This window comes from Amblyomma maculatum, chromosome 1 (assembly GCF_055883805.1).
Source record: "Amblyomma maculatum isolate TAMU_Amacu chromosome 1, ASM5588380v1, whole genome shotgun sequence".
NCBI lineage: Eukaryota > Metazoa > Arthropoda > Arachnida > Ixodida > Ixodidae > Amblyomma > Amblyomma maculatum.
This window is the reverse complement of record NC_139344.1, coordinates 397,842,244-397,864,706: the sequence shown is the minus strand read 5'-3', so window position 1 is coordinate 397,864,706 and position 22,463 is coordinate 397,842,244. Positions and strand designations below refer to the sequence as shown.

Sequence of the window (22,463 nt, the reverse complement as noted above, 5' to 3'; positions counted from 1 at the left end):
GCAGCTACGACGAGCGGGATTTCGTGCTGCTGTATCTTCTTCCACCGTATAGCGTACCTGCTCGATCTTCTACCCTCCAGTTTACGCCGGTTAAGGCCTGGTGCATCGTCACTCACAGCGATGTGGAATGAAGCTCTGGGCCCACATGGCGACGTATACAAGACGGCCGAGAGCGCTGGGAGCGTGCTGCTGCCTTTTCCGGCGCCGCCGTTCGCATTTTCCTTTTAACAGAGGTACCCTCCCGCCAATTGACATCATTTTGTCCTCCTTCAGCGCCGACGATACCCTTTCTCTGAACGTCCTCCAACGCCGCCACTGACAATTCCCTGAATTCTCCAACTCCGCGCCGTCGCCTTTTCTCAGAGAATTCCTCCGGCGGTGCTACTATTTCCCTTTCCTGGAGCGCACCGTTTTAGAGCGCAGCTCTTTGGCGCCCGTTCCTGCGTTTTGCGTTGTCGTCGCCGTTGTCCCTCGTAACCAGCTCCGCAGCCGGGGCAGGGCACGCTCCTGCCGCGGCATGACATGACCAGACATGTCGCCTGCCACCAGAGGCATGCATTGCGATATCTAATCGTGGCCTCTATTTGCGACATTTTTATGTATAGTTCTGAAAAATCCCGCAAAGAGATTACCTTTTGAAGTTCAATTTATGTAGGAGACAGGGTGCTCTCTGCTAAATAAAAATCATGGCATGCACAAGAACAAAACAGGAAACGGTCAGTGGATGCCAAAAATAAGATATAGAAAGGAGGGCACTAAGGCAAATGAGCTCACGTGGGACAGCGATCTTCGTATGCAGAATGAAACTAATAACTAACTGTTCGGGAGGGCTGCGGTAAGAGACTACCTGCCAACGAGATACCACACCCGACAAGTGCATTAGGTCACTGCAGCTGTCAATAGCTCTGATTTAGACCCACGCCTCTGCAAATAATTTGCCAGAACGGAGTCTACTCATTTCGGGACGTATAAAGTAATGCTTTGTGAACGAATAATAATCCGCTATAACAAAAGATCAATGGCACGATTCACTACCAACAACGAATATAACTGAACACACATAAGCTTGTAGGCATCCTCTCGGCGTATCTGCGACACAATACCAGAATCACGTCCGGTCTCCGCTGCACCCTACGCGTCGCCACCATCTCCCTTGCGACAATATATGTATATACACAGTCGTATCTAAACGGGACGAGTAAAGGCCCGTTCACACTTGCGACTAGCAGCGGTCGCGCGACCGTTTTGGTCGAAAAGCGAGTCGCAAATGGTCGCATCGGTCGAAAAGCGACTGCCGCGGGCCGATCGGGCACTGCTCGAATTTCCAGTCGCGCGACTACTAGTCGCAAACCATTTCACCCATCAGCGAGGTCCCGGAGTACTCGATCGAGCACCTTCTCAATGCAATTAAAGATACCCCTACCTTTTCAACAAACGGCACCCGGAATTCAAAGGCAGGGAGAAGGAATATATGGCCTGGGAGGAGATTGGAAAGATATTAAGACTATCCGGTAAGTACCATGAACTTTTGAGAAATGGGTTTTTCACGCAGGCGCAACATTTTATATTGACACCACAGTGATTGACACCGTCTATTCATCGTCGGCGTTCTCCTGGAAACACGAGAGTGCGGCATGCGCACCGGCTCCCCTGAAAAAGCTGAAGCGGCTGCTACTGACGTTCGCTGTCATCGCCCAGCAGCTCTCCTACTCGAGTCCCAACTCATTCGGCACGAGAACAGAACGAGAAGGCGACTGTCGCAAGTGTGAACATCGGTAGTGGCGAGCTCCTCTCTTCTGGTCGTCCTCATCTAGTCGTCCTCATCTAGTCGCAAGTGTGAATAGACCTTAAAAGGTATGGCACTGACTTTGCTATCCCCCTTAACGTATATTAAAGTGCCCCTATTGCTAGACATACTTTTCGTTGTGGATGCAATCCAGCGCTGCTTCTGCCTTGAAGCTCGGCGCTGGCATCACGATAGTGGATCCAAAAAGCGACGCCGCCAGAGTACCACCCACGCATCCGTAGCAGTGAATCATGGGAACGTTCAAACAGATCACCTCATGCTGGAACGCAAAGGACTGCACTGAACGCTATGCGATGGCCTGTACCGTTAATGTTTCACAATACCGCAAACATTTCGAAAACGCACTGAAACATGATGGAAAAAATTAGGGGAACGATCAAGCTTAGCCTTAAGAGTAGACGCGACAGCGCCTTTAACAGCGTCTGTGCATTGCGCTAGTTTTCTTTCTAATGAAACAGCTGTTTATTAGCATACAGTCGGCGGCAAAGCATGTAGGCACACCTCTCATACTGCTTGCGCGCCACCTTTACATGCGGCAGCTCAGTACGATCACGGGTTTTCATATTGGTACCGCGTGCTTGTTATACTACTTGCGTGCCATCTGTGCTGCGGCAGCGCAGTTCGATCGCGGGTTTTCCTGTGGGTCCTCCTCGTAGATAGATTTATGAATGAATTAATGTGGGCACCACATGCTGGCACCGATTTTAGTACTTCAACAACGGAGCACAGCAACAACGCCAACACCAGTTTTTCTGCGGCACGAAGCCCTTAACGATATCGCGTTAAAAGGAAGCCAGGGACTACGCAAAAGGCTAAGGAAGAACTATTTTACAGCCTTCGTTCATCGAGTGTAATGGTCGAAAGGGTGAAAGAGAAAGCTTCGCTTTATCTTCAAGTACGTTTCAAAATTACGAAACGGCTGCCTACTGGAATCATTGATTGCCTGTGAGAATGAGACTGTTTTTGCAAGCAAAGGGAAAATAAAGAAAACTGTTGGGGGGAGATTAAAGTTTCGTTTTTAAAGGTATGATGAGATTGCGTAATGCCTCCCATCTGTGGCTCCCTTTGCGGATCTTCGTTCGAGTATATACATTCTGCTACTCGTTTAACAATAGTTTTCTTATTTATGTCTGTTATCTCATTATCATGCAATCGCAAGATACCACATTATGTCCAAGGACACCCGGAAGAGGTATAAATCCCAGCTTCATCCAAACCGTACAAACGTGTCGGCGTGGCCTCCTATATTGCCTGCAAACATGGCAGAAAACGTGCCTGCGTGGCCTCATATTGCCTGAAAACGTGCCGGCGTGACCTCCTATATGCCCGCAAACGTGCCTGCATGGCCTCTTATATGCCCGCAAGCGTGCCTGCATGGCCTCTTATATGCCCGCAAACGTGCCTGCATGGCCTCTTATATGCCCGAAAACGCGCCTGCATGGCCTCTTATATGCCCGAAAACGTGCCTGAATGGCCTCTTATATGCCCGCAAACGTGCCTGCATGGCCTCTTATATGCCCGCAAACGTGCCTGAATGGCCTCTTATATGCCCGCAAACGTGCCTGCATGGCCTCTTATATGCCCGCAAACGTGCCTGAATGGCCTCTTATATGCCCGAAAACGTGCCTGCATGGCCTCTTATATGCCCGCAAACGTGCCTGCATGGCCTCTTATATGCCCGCAAACGTGCCTGCATGGCCTCTTATATGCCCGCAAACGTGCCTGCATGGCCTCTTATATGCCCGCAAACGTGCCTGCATGGCCTCTTATATGCCCGCAAACGTGCCTGCATGGCCTCTTATATGCCCGCAAACGTGCCTGAATGGCCTCTTATATGCCCGAAAACGTGCCTGCATGGCCTCTTATATGCCCGCAAACGTGCCTGCATGGCCTCTTATATGCCCGCAAACGTGCCTGCATGGCCTCTTATATGCCCGCAAACGTGCCTGAATGGCCTCTTATATGCCCGAAAACGTGCCTGAATGGCCTCTTATATGCCCGCAAACGTGCCTGCATGGCCTCTTATATGCCCGCAAACGTGCCTGAATGGCCTCTTATATGCCCGAAAACGTGCCTGCATGGCCTCTTATATGCCCGAAAACGTGCCTGCATGGCCTCTTATATGCCCGCAAACGTGCCTGCATGGCCTCTTATATGCCCGCAAACGTGCCTGCATGGCCTCTTATATGCCCGCAAACGTGCCTGCATGGCCTCTTATATGCCCGCAAACGTGCCTGAATGGCCTCTTATATGCCCGAAAACGTGCCTGCATGGCCTCTTATATGCCCGAAAACGTGCCTGCATGGCCTCTTATATGCCCGCAAACGTGCCTGCATGGCCTCTTATATGCCCGCAAACGTGCCTGCGTGTCCTTTTATACGCCCGCGAACGGGCCAGTGTGGCGGGGGCCTCAATCGAGATCCAAGGCTCCCGGATGTTTAGATTACCCATCATACCATCTCGTTTTTACGGCGCTACCCGCGTTAGCAGCTCCTACAATCTTAGCCACATCACGTGGCCACGTGAGGTCACACAACCTGTCGACCAATCAGTCAATTCGCAGCCATGACTCCCATCGGCTTTTCTGGAGAATAGAGCTTTTATTGTTATCGCTTTAAAACATCTCTTCCAGCGAAAAACGAAATGAGAGCTTTACCTTCATATGAGTTTCATTTTCCACATCGACCAAACTCTCTTTTACAGCCGCCACTACGCACTTCTCACCGCCGTTTTAACTGAATGAGTGTTCAGCGTCTTCATGGTCGAATTGATGCTTTCAACGGGTCCTTTTTTTCAATACAATAGCAGCATGGAATGAATTACCCGAATCAATAGCTTCCGAGCACGACGCACTTAAATATAGGACTATATTTACTACTCATCTAAACAAGTAACTACAACGGTTTCCCTTTCGCGCAGTTTTTATTTTTTCGAGTTTGTGATTGTAGTCCGTGTTGAGTTTTTTTATATATATATAATATTGCTTTTATACTGCTTATAGTCTGTTTTAGAAGTTTTTGAATTTTGCTTTGTTACAATTTATGGCATCCTTTTATTTTTATTGTATTACTGTATTGTAGTGCCTGTTCTCACGTTTTTCATTTACTGACCATTTATACATGTTATCGATCTTCCCTTATGTAATACCCCACTTAGGGGCCTTTAAGGGTTAATACATCATCATCATCATCATCATCATCATCATGATGGCATGCCTAAAGGTATTCGTAACCTGAAAAAGATGGCAACTAAGTACGAAGTTCCTGTCAAATTCTCATGCCATCCAAACTAGGACACTTGCGCGGGCATGTTTCTGCAGATTCTCTCTCTCTCATGACCCCGGCTTGCATCGCACCGAACTGTTGTCCTAGCTATACGTTTATTCCATCGCAATGAAAGCAGCTGGTATGCAGCTGCATACGCCCTCCAGCTTACCTTATGTACATGCTTCAGAGATGCTGCCACAGATTATTGTGGCCTATTATAAAAGTTCATATTTCAAGAAAATTATTACCACAAAAAGAAGAGTGCTATTTTCTCTTCCTCTGAACATTCTTCTATGCGCTGTGCACATGTTCGAAAGGACTCGGCATGCCTCAGATGAGATGGAAAAGATGGCCAACTCAAGAAAGTTAACTAAGGTGGACAGCCTCATCTGAAAAATTATTTAGAACCGAGCTTTTTTTTTTTCTTTTTTTGCGCCAACGCTGTCAACACAGATCGCGCTAGGTTTCTCTTCTTCACTTGAAGAACAAATTTTTCGATGAAACGGGGTACAGAGAGAGCGTCTATATTTATGAATTGCAGGCATCTTGGTAGACAATAACTGCGTTTAAATGTACTTTTCACTTAAAGGTGAGTGTTCCCATCTATTAGATTGTATTAAGGAAGGGTCTATGCATTGTTGCAGCATGAAGCGTCTCGGTAGTATCCTTCATTTATGCAGAGTGCTGCCGAGGAATCAAGCACTGAAAACTCTAGTCCGATTAGGCTGTTAGACTCGTGATAACGCTAAGGCCCAAACAGGCCCAACTCAACTTTAACTGCAAAACAGGGGATACCAGGTCTCACCTCCTTATCCAGCTCAAACAACTGCCCTATTAAGTAAGCGTTGTTGACGAGATTGAAGTGGGACAGCTGAGCCGCCTTAGGTTTTCCTGTTGTGCCCTGGAGGAAGAAGAGTAACCATCACAGGCGTGCAACAAGTTCAGGCTTTTGAGAAGGCTTGCTTGCTTACAGACGTAAATTGCAAGTTGATGGGATCGTCAAATTGCAGTTTCGACGAAATCGCCTGCATGTCCCTGAGTTGCTCATTCGTAACAGACTCCATGAGGTCGCCAAACAACACAGTGCCCCTGAAGTAAACATGCGATTCCACAAATATTTATCGACAAGATAACTGCTGAAGAGTTTAGAACACGAATTACGATAAATCGACCGCTAAATGTGACAAGCGTACTCACTGTTTTCGTTCGTCACCGATGCAAATGATGTGCCTGAGCTTGGGTAACCTGGAAACGAGAACAAGACGTGCAGAGAACAGAGTATGTGAAATCCAAACGCGAAAATAGAAGTGAAAGAACTAGCTAGCAGACGCCGAGTCAACCTTGCTACATGATGCTGGCATTCGTCATTCCCAGTGCGTCACGCTATTTGCGTTCTACAAGCACCAAATTTAAGAAACGCAGCTGGCACTTCCATTTTCTTGATGCAACATTAGTGCAAAAATGTTGTTACGAACGAGGAAGAACAAGCGGGCAGTGGCGTGGGTAAGGGTGGGCTGGAGCACTCACGCTAGGCCTGCCGGCATTCATTAAAAGTAATCTCTCATCGCCGTAGGTTATGTTCTGTTTTCCTGTGTTCATCGGCTTGTCGCCTACGCTGAGAGGTGCTTGAGGTGTATATGTAAAAGCCCTTTTTGCGGAGTCATGCTTACATACGAATAGAATATTGCATGTTGCATTAAACAAAAATCATAAATTCAAAAACACCAACAATTATTCCATACAGTAATTCGAAGGCCAGATACGTCACCTCTATATTTTAGAGCGCAAATCGAGGGCCTAAGGAATATTTATTATATTCTAAGGAATATTTTGGTTTTTCTCCTCACCTTATGCTTTTTAAGGATCCCGGGGTAGAAGATTCGATTTCGGGAGCTATTTCCAATAGCATCCTGTAGTAGTCCTGTCTCGCGAACCATTGCGACATAATGATGGCTTCACAGTCAGTCTGTAACGATGCACAAAACGCCTTAAGACAAATCACCGCATGATGCAGTAGTTAAGCAAAGTAGGTGTTTGCAAAAGAAATATATTCAGAAGCATTATTACAAGAAAGCACGTTAACTGGAAAAGTGAAATTTTGGGTCTGCAAAGGAGGTGAGAACCTTACGTCCTACTCTCTAAACTGGATAGGCAACCTTGTTGTCTCAGTCCGCTGTGGTTCTCACCAATTAAATTAAGTCGTTGGAGCTATCCTTGTGCGCATTTTTGTTTGAATATTTACGTTGCTTTTTTCGTGATTGTTTACCATTTGGTGTATTGGTACGTAAGTGCCCACTCATCTTTATCATCTTATTTTATTCGCACTAAAGTAACTGGAACTTGTAATGTGTTACCTAATTACGACAACACTTCCATGGTGCCACTTACCCGATTCAGGCAGTGCTCGAGCTCAGGAACCTGGTACGCCGTGTTAATATTGACCTACGGGCAAGCGCGAAGAATAACGTCCACCACATCAGCCGCGCCCGAGTAAACAAATTTTCCCTTACTGCTGTAGATCAGTTACGCTATGCCCTTTTACAAAAGCATAATTTAAAGAAAAAAAGTTTTTCCCGCTGTGCAATACGCAAAACATTGCACTCTAGTAAAGGTAAAATCTGCAACGTTTACGTGTGCATAAAGGGTCCGCAAAGAAGATTTAAATATTGAGAGAAACTAGCAAAATTCAACCGATTTATTCCCTGTGTGAGAGTTCAATCATCAAGGAATAGCATACACAGTGTTGCGCTCTCCAATTGTTGTAACTTCCGCAGTTTTTTCGATGAAAAGGCAGAAGTTCCGACTGTGACATTTTATTAATCCGTAAGTAATGTTTCACGTCTATGAGCACCGATTATACTTGCCGTGTACTTTTATCGACTTGAAGAGTTCGTAACTAATGTATATTTTTACTTTGGAAACACAAGTACAAGTGGCGACTAGAATGAAACCTGCTCTCCAAGAACGCATCGATCAGTTCCCATAGAGCTATGCAGTCAGCATGCATCAACGACAGTTGTAAGGCATCTTACCAGGATCAGTCCCACCTTCGCAGTCGCAAACTGGACGATACTCCATTCGTACATATTCGGTGCAATCATCGCGACCTTGGATCCTACTCGAAGCCTTAGCGACGCAAGGGCGGCCGCCAACCGGTCGATCTGCGAAATTAACCAGCGCACGTCAATAATAGCCTGGTTCACTTGATCTGGCCTGACAAAGTCTGCGTTGCCACTGCATGTGCCCGCAATGAAATTATGTTCATCGCGCACATGTCTACGTAGACATGTGCTGCGCACATGTCTACGTATTTTGCAAAATAAAATGCGTAAAAAAAGAATCTCTTTACCGAGGATCTACTTCATAAGCTGCGTCATGTGCGTACGAATGCTGCGTTTATAACGACGTGAAAGCAGGCTTGCGGACCAGATTGGGAGCGGCAATATAGGCTTTAAAAAAAAACATTATCGTTTTGATTTTCAGCCATTGCCCTCCACCGGGCTTGCCGGGTATTGCGCCTAACTGACTACCCTCAGCAGTAGACCCTTCAAACAGTGGAGATATGATGTAGACATAAGGTGCTTGTGCAACGGCACGCAATCCTAAAGCCACTAGCTTGATTATTAACATGTAGAGGAACTACAACACGAACAGATTTACGATTCTTTGTCGTTCTTCAAACAAAAAACATATTCCAAGCATCTGTCTCGCTTAAAAATTTGATACGTAGAGAACGTGGGCAGCTTAGACTTCACGATAACGGCTCTTACTATCAAGAATTAAATGTCTTAAATTTGAGGAGAGAGGAGAAATTTTGGTGAATGCAGCGTGCGACTTCAAACATTGACTTTTCCAGTTGATAGCGTTGGGGCACGTTAATAGCGTTGCTCAATAAGGCCACGCCTCCAGCACCTATAGCGAGCAAAGGTACTACTTCTATAAGAAAAAAGCTTACATAACTGGTTCACTAAAACAATTCAGGACAAGATGGCCGCACTCTACTCACGTCTAGTTTCCACTCTGAGTAGGTCTTTCGGATAGACTGGTGACAGGACACAATGGCCACATTGTCACCGTGTTTGTCGGCCACTCGGTCGACCACATCGCCGAGCGTGAGAGGCAGCAAGGGTTGCTTTCCTGGTGTGTGGTGGTAGCTGAGGCCGCCCAGGGCCCTCATGGAAAAACAATAAGTTTTGGCATCAAAAACCGATACAATACTGGATTGGGTCAATATTTATTTAACCCGAACTTTGGTTTACATCTCACTGACTCACCATTCCACACGGGGAAGCAATTAACAAAGAGGCAACAAGAACTGCAGGGGACACTTGAGCTGCGCCTTTAATATGGTTCTCATCCCGGATCCTCGTTCACGCACATGGTCTTCACTACTTGCTTAATTACTAATATTATAATGTGCACCTTTATTAGCCCACATATGCACATCAGCATAGAGTCGTAATGTACCATAATATAGAAACACCATCCTACAAAGGTATAAAACCCCGCTTTCACCAAGTCACACTAACGGGCCTGGGTGGCCTAGAGGCTACCTGTCTAACTCAGGGTTCAAAGGTCTTAGAATGTGGTCACGTGACGTCACAAAACCCGCCGGATAGCCGGTGCACGACATTATCACTTTACAGCAACCTTAGGATACAACTTAGCAAAACGGCTGCTGATGCTGTGTACCATTGCAAGCTGAACAGTAAGCAGAATCAGTTTTTGGTATATTAACATTCGAAACAAGCCAGAGACATTGAAAGTCTTGAAATCACGATTTAATTTGGTAACAGGTTAGCTCTTTATTTATGCAATCATAAAAGTTTTAAATGCGGATTAATTTTTGTCGTATCCGACTGTAGTTAGCACATGCCAGAGGCATGCCTCTGAATATTCGCTCGGCACGCCGACGCCCACACCACCGGGTTTTCTAGAGAACGGGGCCCTTAACGATATCGCCTAAAAGAAAACGTTTGGGGACTCTAGTATAATGCCATGCGCAGCTTTGGCCACTTCTGTTCCAATCTCCCCTTGCTAATCCCTGTTCGCAGGCATTTGTGCCTCTATTATATCACACGTAGTTATCTCAGCATTCATTCGTGAGCTGCGGCGTTATGACCGAACTTCTGACATAAAGCCCCGCTTCAACTAAGCCATATACGAACGTGCCTGCGTTGCCTAGTAGCGTGTTTAAACCCTGATCCTGAGATACCGAGTTCGATTCTCATTTCCGCCTCCTGTCCCGCAGGAGCTACTTGAGTTAACACCTCTTGCCAATTCAGCCACGGCATGTGGATTGTGACGCCACACAGCTCGCCAACCGATCAGTGCCCGCGCCATGTCCCCTGCCAACTACCACTTGTCACCACCGCCACTATACCACCTACCACTACCACCTATCAGAGGCATAATGCTCGCAGCTTTTTGCTCACAGCGCCAACGCCGACCCGAGGTGTTTAGAGCGATTGCTCTATCACTACAGGTACAAGCCCAGGGACTGATTGGATAAGTCAAGATTTTCAAAATCAACCTAGGTCAAGCTCTTATATAGCCGGCTCAGAGACATGTCTAGCTTAGTATAGTGCGCTACGGTTAACTACTGTATGGCTATGTGACTTAGTTACCGTTTTGTGACCACATGAATAACTGGCGGTTTTACTAATGTGTTGTAATTAATTACATGTCATTAAGCATTGTGCTTAACAAGTGAACTTCACGGTACATTATCAAGTCAGATATCGTTGGATAGCTCATGTCGAGTATATAATGGCACATCACTATTTGTAGGTCCTATGAAGGTTAGTTAAATGTCGTTTAAAATCAAACTTAACGCTATAACATCTCCAGTCAAGCCTCTCGTTGCATAGCTTATGTTGAGTACAATTGTAATGTAGTAATTGTGGGTATTGATCATCGTTAATTAAGGAATTGCAATTAAATTGAACCTTACGTTCCGTCAAGTCATATCGTTAGATAGCTTGCGTCGAGTATGATTATCTTGGATGATTTACGTTTCAATTATCAATAATTAGTTAACTGCGATCAATAATATAACTTCACAGCACCACGATATATATGCTCGTAAAGGTTTCGATAAGTAGAATCCGAAAATGTATAATGTCGCTCAGCTATAGCTCGATCTTGGCGCTGTAAACAGATTTTTAACAGGCTCCTTAATGATTTAGCGTTAATACCCTTGCTGTCTGTGCCACCCGCCAGAAGAGCTTTTATCACCATGTTACAAGAATTAAAATTACGATATCTTATAACGCCAGGCGATTCGGCGCAGTACGTGGAACTGATCCCCTTGTAAGGTACAAAGCTGTGAAGCAGGTTCACTGCGGATAAATGAGGTATTATAGGCTACCACAGTCTAACAGTTCACATATCTGTCTGCGAACCGATTCTTAATGTTACCAAATACACGAGGCGCACCCGTACCTTCTGCAATAGGCTGCCTTGAGTGGCATTCAGTATGCTGAAGTATTCTCCCTGTCTAACAAAGATGCACTTCCGCAATGAACCCAAACTTGGGTCTTACGCCTCCAGGATACTTGAGCGCCCTCTATGTGTACAGAGTGCCTCAACTAATATGAACCAAGATTGAAGAAAAAAAAAAACGATCGTTAAATCAAATGAGTACCGTAGACTTATGTAACGACTAGTATCTTTCGCGTTTTGTCGACTTAGTAATTAGTCAAAAGTAACTTATAAATATTGTTTTAAACGCCCAGGCGTGAATTCGAGCAGCATCAAAATTGCTTTGACCCAGTTGTTTCCTACGAGGTAGATTTACCGCACCCCTTTTATTCCGCAAATACTAAATCCTAGGAATATTTATTAAGATACGCCACCGTGAGCTACACGCCGCGGTTATGGCGCTCGCATCTCCGACTTTGTAACTCGAAGTCAGCTTTTATATATTTTGCACTACCCATGACAGGCGTCGCCGTCAGTAGCTAGCGTTTATCTCAGAAACCGCAGCAAAGTGAATCTCTTGTAGGCAGCCGACGGCGTGAGCAGTCGCTGGTGCTTATCTCGAAACCTGCTTCAACGCGATTATGTGCGTGTCTGTCCGAGCTTTACCAGGTCAAGGACGGACATAGGTCGGCGCACTCAATCATGCGTGCACTTATATTCACTCACTTTACACTAACGAATGTAAGTGACTGGACGGTAGTGTGAGTGGTCATTAGTGGCTAATTGTGAATGTGTATGACCACGAGTGAGAATGAGTGGCTGTGTGTGGACATGAGCGTATACGTGCGGATGAGTACAACTGAGCGGTAAGAGCGAGTGAGCGGTCGTGACTGTGTTAGTGAGCATCCCCTCATGGTGCTGACCTGTGGCCCGGACGACAACGATGTAATCGCGGCGAATTGGAGCTTATGGAGCAACCTGTCATGGAATTTTCACAAGATTGTCGGGTTTTAATTTTTACCCAATAAAAAGTGCTACGCTACGGAGGCCGCTAAGCCGTACCAATTTCACAGTACGGCTCAAAAGCCAACCAGATTTCAAGAGCCTATGTATTAAATAGATGGAGCAATAAAATACCAGCAGTTACTGCACTCGACTCCTGACATATTCGCTTGATTTCGATTTTGAAAACACTACCTTTTTAATCTTATTCTATTTTAGCTGGATTAGCACCACATATTCATCACAGGGGAACTGCTCGGCAGGTTCGACGCCTGTTACAGAATCGAGAACCATGGATTGAAAAGACAAACTTACTATTTTTAATTCACTCTGTACTTATTTCACATTACACGACCATCATAAAGGCCCCGTTCACTCATAAAGCGTTCTCCGTTTGCTCTCACTTTCACTAGCTATTTATTGTCAATTTTTTCTTTTGCATGTACCGGTGACATTGCGAATCTTTCAAAGAAATTTTAAATGGAAGATTTTGCATTTAGTTCGCAGAAGTGCATAACTTTTTTTTTTTCATACTCTTAAGAATGAAAAGCGGAATCCAGAAAGTAAATTACAAATCACACTTTGACATCTAAACTTGCGGCCTCTAATTATGTGACTAAGCAGGTAGTTAATGTAAGCAGGTTCATGTGTGACGCACTGTGGCAATCACAAATATATTTGGGGACTTAATTGGGACTGCACCGCATGATGTCTGTGAAACCATTCGACTGCTGAAACCAAAACTGACTGTTGGCCATGGCAGCGTGCCGTCTTTCATTGTCAGAGGTTGGGCTATGTTTCTTGTTGATGTACTGGCGTATATTTTTAATCTATACTTATCTCAAAGGTATTCCCGGTTAACTGAAAGATCTGTGGTTGTTCCTGTGCACAAGGGTGGCAATTCCCTTGATGTTATAAACTATGGGCCAGTTTCCCTGATTTCTACCTTCGCAAACACATTCGAAGTTGTCCTCGAAAAGCCACTTTTTTTTTTCTACTTCGAGAAAAATATATCCTCTCTTCAGCATGGGTTTACGAAAGGGAGATCGATGGTATCTAACTTGGAGTCTTTTCTCGCTCATGTTACTCGAGTGAGTAGCTGTGAACGAAGGTCAAGTCGACTATATATTTCGATCTTTCTACAACTTCATTTAGTAAATCTCACCCTACTAATTGAAAAGCTCGGAGCTTATCGAGTAAGTGTTGCTTTTTGTGGCTTTTTTAAGTTCTATCTGCAACAACGGTAAAACTACGTTCGCGCTTCCGGTGTGAAATCTCGGATATACACAATATAGCACGATGCCCAGCAATGCTGACTACTTGCTCCATTGTTGTTCAATATTTTTATTAACGATTTTATCTACTGTTATCAAAAGAGCACATATACTTCAATGTGCAGATTATATCAAGTTATTTATGCCTATTCCTGACCACGAAGCATGTACCGAGGTACAAGACGATATATATAATGTTTAAAAGTGGTGCACTAGAAACGGCCTTATTTTAAACTCGTCCAAGACAAAAGTTGTTTTGTTATTAGGAACCACCTTTATGATGATTTTTGTTATTCTGTCGGCGATGAAAGTCTTAAGAAAGCATTCAGGGTCTCGGCGTTTACTAAAGACTAAGGCTTGAGATTTCATGAACATGTGAACTACATCATTGATTCAACTTCCTAAATATATGGATTCATTGCAAGGATTACGCGCGGATTCAATAACCCCCATTGTATAACACGCCTGTTGTGTTCACTTATGTGCCCTAAGCTTGAATTTGCTCGTTATTTGGAACTCTACTGGCATTGTTCTCACAGACAGAATCGAAAACGTTCAACGCCGTTTCGTAGGCAAGTACTATGAGAGGTATACTTCGGCCGACACTTTTATTACAAGTACACAAGTATGCTTAAAAAATGCGACCTCGAATATTAGTCAGCTAGGAGAGAGAAACAGGATCTGTTTTTTTTTTTTTTTCATAAATGCATACACGCCCTAATAGATTGTTCTCATAACCTGTAATCAATATGTTTCAAGGCACCAACAAAAAGGCTTCGCTAGCTTAATGCTTTTTCTGTCAAAACAGCTTCTTGGACTAAGCCCGTTAATAATTCTAACTCTTCTTCGGCTTATGTGACATCTGGTGTACCCCAAGGAAGCGTGCTTGGTCCTTTGCTTCTTCTAATCTATATTAATGATTTACCTGCCTGTGTAACATCTAGAGTTCGTCTTTTCGCAGATGACTGCGTAATTTACCGTAACGTTATTAATGACAGTGACCGCCAATTCCTACAATCTCACCTGAACGCAGTAAGCTCATGGTGCTCATCCTGGTTAATGACTTTAAACGTTTCTAAAACTAAACATATCTTTCACCCGTCGTACCGCTCGCATTTCAACCACTTACATGCTCAATGACAATGCTGTTGAACTAACAAACACTTACAAATACCTTGGCGTGCACCTTCAGTTTGATCTAACATGGCATCACCATATCGACCTCACCCTAGCTGCTGCTAACCGTTCACTTGGTCTTCTTAAACGTACTCTCAAACACGCTCCTATCCATGTTAAAAAAACTTGCTTATATCACTCTAATACGCCCTAAAATTGAATATGCTGCGGCTATTTGGGACCCTGATCAAGCCTATGTTATCACCAACATCGAATCCTTGCGGAACCGTGCTGTGCGTTTTATTTTTTCAGACTACTCACCTTTCACTAGCGTCACAGCATTAAAACAACGTGCTGAACTGGAAGACTTATCATGTCGTCGTAAACACGCTCGGTTAACACTTTTCCATAAGCTTTATCACCATCCACTACTGCGCAGTGGTTTGCTTCAGTCACCTGACGTCATTTTTCCACGACTTGATCATGCCTTCAAAGTTAAACGCGCAAAGTGTCATTTATCATCTTATGCCAATTCATTCATACCTCGCACTATCATTGAATGGAATAACTTGCCATCGCACATCGCTACAGAAACTAACAAAAAAATTCAGAGAGCTACTTCGCTGTGACGGAAATATGTAGAATATTTGGTGTTTTTCTTTCCTCTTTTGATGTTATATTTAATGGTTTTTATTGTAATTGTTGCTAATTGCATCGTGTTTTTTTACAATTGTATCCCCCCCCCCCCCCCCCCCCCTATGTAATACCCTCCTTTGGAGGGCCTTTAGGGGTAACCTGAATAAATAAATAAGAGTACAATTGTTGTGTAGCAGTTTAGCAACCGAAACGATGATAATATTTTGACATTTTTGTACCCACTCTAGGTGAATTCAAATTCTGTTTCCAGTTATGAGTATGTTGTGTTGTATATCAGAGCAAGGCACTTGCTGTTCATAGACATGGTAAACAAGTAAGCGTGTGACCGCAGTTCAGAGCTAGGTGTGGAAGCGTTCGCGCTCATTGAAGTAGAATTTAGTGAAGTTTTATTTCACCTCTTCAGAAGCCTTGAGAGGGAATTATTGAATGCTAGCCAGTGGACTGGGGTGCAAACTAACCTGGTATGTTTCTGTTTGATTTTCGGTTTCCGGGGATGACAATCTAATGACAGCACTGATTGACCTTTTATTGTGGGGCATTACGATCGGGCCATCTAGTTTTACGCACGACAAGCTATCGCCAAGTATTTTCATGCCAAAATAGCGCCAAAATGTCATTTAAACCTTTGGTAAGAACCAGAGTGAGTGTTTTCAGGTATTTTCCAAGGAGTTCCAAACAAAACTGCGTTCGTAACAACGGCGAGGTCTACACTGTACTTGGAACGAACAATTTTCTTATTCACCCGCAATTTGCAATGTTCGGAAATCATAACCAGTCACTGTCTCTGGACAAATACGCATGAAATAAAGCTATTGATAGCCTGCGTTGTCTTATCGAGTGCTATTGGACTCGAGTGTAAGCAGATGAAAAACACTGACGAAACAACATCATGCGACTTGAAAACCAAGGTTCTAAAACGATCCTCCATACATTTAGATATTTTTCACACGTAAACGGTTCACTTCGCTTCACACCCTGCCCCTATGCAATGATTTCAGGCCACGTCACTCCAGCGCACATTACATGAAAGAACGCTCAAAGAACCAAGGACAGAAAGCTATTGGTCGAAAGGAATAACATCTTTCAGGAATCGTAAAAACTTAGTGACCGGTGGCAAGAAAAATTGTTGTCAAATTAAGAACACCGAATTTTTATGCCGACACATTTCCCCGCAAGAACGGCCATAACTTTCGGCGCCAGAACGGGTAAATTCAACTTGGTGGCCTAAAAGAGGCTAGACCACCTGTAGAAAAATTAGAAAGGAAACTCGGCAGAAAACACTGACGTGCACGTTATGCCTAAGTTAGCGTTGATGTGTTTAAAAATAGGGCACCAATTCCGGTTTCTATTCTAACAAAAAGGTTAGTCATTTCAAAGCTGTATAAACGTCGCGCTTTTAGCCCCAATTATTTCCAGACGCGTGATTGCGTTGTGTCGCGTATTGCCAAGCTAAGCACTAGACAGCGCGACGACAGCGGTGTCTTCTTCACTCACCTTTGACCGCCAACTAGGATCCTATAATCCAGATAGCGAAACCTGAGTCGAGATACGAGTCGCCGGGAGTCCAAGGAGGCTCGCAGCGTCGTCGTCATACACTTGCAGGCCAACGCCATCGCGCTGAACCCCGGCGCCCTCCACAGAACTATTTCAAGACGCGCGCTTTGTTCCGGGCTTACAGCGACGGGAGCCAGCGGGCGGGTCCGTTGCCACAGACCCGATGCGGTCTTCGGGACCACGGCGATTGTTGCGTCGAGTGAAGGAGAGGTAACCGTACGACCGTGAGCCCGTGATTCCGCAGCGGGGGCGCTGTGCTTTTCTGCGACTGCGCCGTGAAGAGACGGCGCGTGTCCGTTTGATAAGAGCGGACTCGTCGGACGTTTTTCAAGGTTCGCGTTCGGCCGTCAGTCGCGTAGTACATTAGTACATGCGAGCGGTCTGCTGCGAAGCAAAACCAAGGCTGTGTGTGCGTTCCTTAACGACTGCGCTCAAGGTGAACCAGGAAGTTCGCCTTTGAGTGTGCGAGTTTGTTTTTCTCTCTCTTTCTCTTTCTCTCTTTCAGCCCTCACAAAGAAAGCGATATTATGTGTACGTCTTGCTTTGGAAGCATTGATCGCTTAGTGACATACGCGCGTCGGGTCACAGAAGGCACTCATTAATAGCCAGATCGTCATTAAGACTTCACAAACTATGGAGTTTAGACAGGACTGAGCGATATTAACTAAACACATTATTTAACGCATAAAGTATGCAAAAATAAGGAAATAATTACTCATTAGCGTCCACCAAAACGCTGTCATACGGCCGCAAATGGAAGCTATACAGATTTCAACGAAGATACTCAAAAAAGCTTTCCCCAGTCCGGTTTTTAAAGTCCAGAACCACCGCCTGTCCAGGGCAGTCGCTTTACCAACTGCACTAACCAAGAGGGCTAGCAGATTGGAAGGCGAGAACGAATCGATCACAATCGCGAACTGGAAACAATGTCTGTTTACTTTTTAGGAGAATCCCTTCATGGTGGAGCAGATTCCTAATATACAATAAATGTACGAAAAAAAAAAAAGGGCATTACAGGTTCAGGTTAATCTATGGTGAAAACGTGAACGCAAATAAGCACGAGATTGTCAACACATGTACAAAGTGAACTCAGCCCCGCCGGTGTGCACATAGTGGTTAAGGCGCTCGACTACTGTTCCCAGGGGCGCGGGATAGAATCCCAGCCCCAGCGGCCGCTTTTCAATAGAGGCGAAAAAGCAAGGCGCCCGTGTGCTGTGCGATGCCAGTGCACGTTAAATAACCCCAGGTGGTCGAAATTGCCGGAGTTCTCCACTACGGCGTCTCTCATAACCTGAGTCGCTTTGGGACGTTAAACCCCACAAACCAAACCAAAGTGAACTCAGGCATATATGGTGACGGATTGTAGGAACACGGTGGATAGGTGGTTATAAAGAAAGGGACTTTGTAAAGCTTGTGTTAAGATTTTTTTTTAATCTACGGAATCTCGCTCAAAAGTTTTGTAAGGGTTTTACAACGCACTCTTGCTGTTCTCGTTCAGCTCATCGCCCGATCCGTTCGTGCTGGTGGTTTCGATGGCAATTTAAATCAGACTGTTTTGGCCCCTGTTCCACTTCTTCCTCCGTTACTGCGATAATCATCGATAGGTGTTGTCCTTCATTTTCTTTCTACGTGGTCCTGTAGGTACAAGGCCAAATGAAACAATAAATGCAAAGACGCGACAGTAGTAACTGCCAACTCGCGAAACCGTTTCGCAGGTGCTTTCGAACGCCGTAGAAAAGTTGCAAACTTATGTAATACGAAATTTACCGGCCGAATATCATATCAGCCGAAAAAAAAAATACATCGTCTTTGGTTAGACAGGTTCTATCGGTTTCTTAAGTTTGTTGACTGAATCGCAATATTGAGAAAATTATGCGCGAACTATACGCGTGGGTTCACCCTCTTCTCTCAAATAATAAAAATGTTCGCCCGGTTTTGTCAGTCACGAAATCGCTGCATCCAGATTGCTATAGTATAAAGAACCAGATCCCAGACGTTCTTGACTGCTTCTTGAGTGTACAATTTTTTTCACACCTTGTAGTTGACAGACGCGAAAAGGATACATTGGGAAACCGCCTCTATACACCGGTGGAGAGGAGAGGAAGAGGTGATCGAGTTTTGAAGATATGCGAAGGCGTATACAATTGATGATGCCTTACTGCGACACGTTTCCACGGCTAAAACACCCGGCTAAAGGGGCGTGCGAAGTCATAATAAAGAGTCACGGCGATTCGTGAGCACAGGCATTTCGAAAAACAGCCGGGTATGTAGCTGCTCCTCATGTGATAAAAAGGACTGCGAAGTTCGTAGCAGGCATCAGCTTCTTCAGGACTGATAGATCGATGCCTGGATTATGATGGACGTAAGCATATCGAGGACGATGACAGCAGAGATAATAAAGTTGAATTTACTGTAGCAGGATTATCAGTGATCGTCAGAATATCTGCGCACTTGCTCTTATTTCAGCCTTGTCAACTGGAAACAGCCCTGGGAGGCGAAACAGATCAATCCAGAAACATTTGTGGCAGCGAGCCTATTTGACTTATGAAACGTATAAATGACTCTCTTGTCGTTCAACGTACCTGGTAAATCAGCTGTATACGCCCCTAAAATCACGCACCGAATCCCTCGTATCGAAAGCAGAGAAGTGCTCACACTGCAGCTTCTACTGGCAATGGTGCGACACAAATGCGATGGAGAGCATATGCACTACTTTTTAGATTGTTGCACGCACCAGACCTGTATTTCGTGCAATATGATCTGTTCGTTGTTTCTGCTGTGTCCGCAAAACCTGTCCGAAAAATCTGTCAATAAAACATGTCGCCGGATGTGACGTCATCATCTGGTCATGTCATATCGAGTCACTGCTCATTAATGGTTGTGATTAATGACAACAAAAACAATGATAAAAACTGATTAAGATTACTAGTTCGTTTGGTCTGGTTTGATTAGTTTGGTGAGTGGGGTTTAACGGGCCAAAGTGACTCAGGATACGAGAGAGAGAGAAACCCTTTATTGGAGGGCTCCGGAAATTTTAACCACCTGTGATTCTTTAACGTGAACTGAAGTCCTACAGCACACGAGCGCCTTGCTCTCATGCCTACATCGAAAAGCGGCTACCGCGGCTGGGGTTTGATCCCAGTTGTCGAGCGCCCTAACCACTGCACTACCACAGCGGGGCAAGATTACTAGTGATAAATTTTAATGATAAAAAAAAAAATAGTGATAGGTAGCTAGTGATAAAATAATCACAATATAATAATTGGGGATGAGGTAATTAATGATAGCATCATTTGTGATCACATAATTAGTGTTATTATTATTTAAATGTAGTTAGTGAGAGCGGTGAGAGCGGTACTGCTCTCACATTCTCCGAATGCAGTTTCTGCAGTGACCTCTAAGCCCCGCCGGGGTGGCACAGTGCTCAAGCGAGTTAAAAACATGACTGTTGTACCGTGCGTAAAAACATTTTTTTTTAACTGCATACAGGAACCCTCCCAGTCAAAACATGGATGGAAGAAAGGGGTCTTTTTGTACCTTGGGGCTCAAACTGTCTACTATGTAGGAAACCTGAAACAGTTGAGTGCGTTTTCCTGGATTGTTGGGATGCGGTGCTTTACTGGGATGTGTTACAAAGGACACTTAAAAAAGACCTGCCATTGACGCCACGTGGAATTCGGTACTTGACAACTGTTAATGATGATTTTCAGTATGACCTCATCATGCTATTGGGCCTTCACAGTATTTGGAGGAGTAGGATGGCTTATAGACACTGTGATGTCGATGCACGATCTGTATGTGATTATTTTGTTGAACAAGTGTATAAACTAAAAGAAATTTTGAAGCAGCAAGATGCTGCGGAGGAGGTCTGGAGTCTGATGGGCGAACTTGTGGTAATGAAAGTCCATTAGACACGGTTGTCAGCCAAGGGGCATGGCAACCACAATCTTTTACTGATGTATTTGTACCAATTCATGCAATAAAGAAAAAAAAAGCCGGGGTGGCGCAGTGGTAAGACGCCCGACTACTGTCCGGAGTTCCCGGGTTCGAACCCGACCTCGGCGGCTGCGCCTTAATGAAGGCGAAACGAAGTGGCGTCCGTGTGCTGTGCGATGTCAGCGTTAAAGACCCCCAGGTGGTCGAAATTACTCCGTAGCCCTCCACTACGGCTCCTCTTTTTCTCTTTCCACTTTCACTCCCACCTTCATCCCTTTCCTTACGGCGCGGTTCAGGTGTCCACAGAGCAAGTGTGACAGATACTGCGCCTTTCCCTTCCTATGAACCAAATATATTATCGTTATCAGTGACCGCTAAGTTTGTTTTTTATTTTGTTGCTTTTCTTGACCGTTTTTTTTTTATTAGTATTATTATTGCATGTTTTCACACCACAATCACTTTTTGCTGACTTATATTTCTTACGTTGTACACTGCTAGCTGCCATGTAACGTAGGCGCCAAGGGGCACGTCAAGTCACTGTAGCTTTTTAAGGCAAAATGCTTTCTATAGGCTCATGGAATAAAATCCCGTGCGCGAGAGTTATGCCCGAAATCTGTCATATTCCCCGAGATTCCGCGAGATGTGTTCTTGTCTAGCGTTCCTGCCATCTGCAATCCCCCACTTGAACGCGCGCCAAGTAACGCCACGCGACAGGAGTGATGATGGACCGTCCAAACTAACACTTGCCGGAGAAAGTGTGATAGATACTGCGCCTTTTATTTCCTTTAAATCAATTATAATTATATGTAACACTTCAACGAGCTCCGTTAGGAGGCAAACAATGAGAGGCAAATAATAGATGACGAAGGGTAGGCTTTCGCCATTTTCCTCTCAAGAGACATCTAAAAGGCCTAATTTATTCCCCTCGGCCCTTCCATGTGTACGTGGGAAAATGAAGAGTTGAATTGAACTATCTTCACTTTTTTTCCTGTTAAATACGTCCTTCTAACCAATTATGCGCAGAGAATATCAATATCAATCTTTACTTGCGCAGCTAGGTTCACCAAAACAGCTGGAATACATAAAACACTAGTGAACACTGGGCAAACACTTGGTCTATCATAGTCGACGGCACTGTAATGTTTGCAAGGCCGCCTATAAGTCTCACTTCGTTTCAAGCAGCACTGCTCTCGACTCACGGGATCGCCAACTGTGCGGTCGCGTAAATTTGTTTCTTCTCATTAGCGCAGAATTTCTGTCACCAAATTTATTACCAGTAGGCCGTAAGACCGCTCTGACGGTACTAACCTAACTGAGATTCCTAGTGAAAATATGTCCCTTTTCCGTTCAATATTTATAACCGCTGAATATCCACATTGTTTGACAGCCTAGATTATGCCACACGACACCATTGCTCAGCATTACATG

General features: G+C 44.7%; 1 protein-coding gene across 1 annotated transcript in view; it reads right to left on the bottom strand.

Moving 5' to 3' along the window:
• LOC146208667 (medium-chain acyl-CoA ligase ACSF2, mitochondrial-like) overlaps nt 1–17,323 on the bottom strand; it is a 31,551-nt gene extending 14,228 nt beyond the window's left edge. Inside the window, exons 1-9 of the mRNA XM_084595879.1 lie at nt 17,040–17,323; nt 9,080–9,245; nt 8,106–8,234; nt 7,462–7,515; nt 6,921–7,039; nt 6,271–6,318; nt 6,045–6,162; nt 5,879–5,974; nt 1,918–2,066 (exon numbers count right to left, since the gene is read on the bottom strand). Coding sequence (XP_084452005.1) covers nt 1,918–2,066; nt 5,879–5,974; nt 6,045–6,162; nt 6,271–6,318; nt 6,921–7,039; nt 7,462–7,515; nt 8,106–8,234; nt 9,080–9,245; nt 17,040–17,158 — 998 coding nt within the window. The 5' untranslated portion in view covers nt 17,159–17,323. The remainder of the gene's footprint in view (nt 1–1,917; nt 2,067–5,878; nt 5,975–6,044; nt 6,163–6,270; nt 6,319–6,920; nt 7,040–7,461; nt 7,516–8,105; nt 8,235–9,079; nt 9,246–17,039) is intronic.
• Between the last annotated feature and the right edge of the window lie 5,140 nt (nt 17,324–22,463).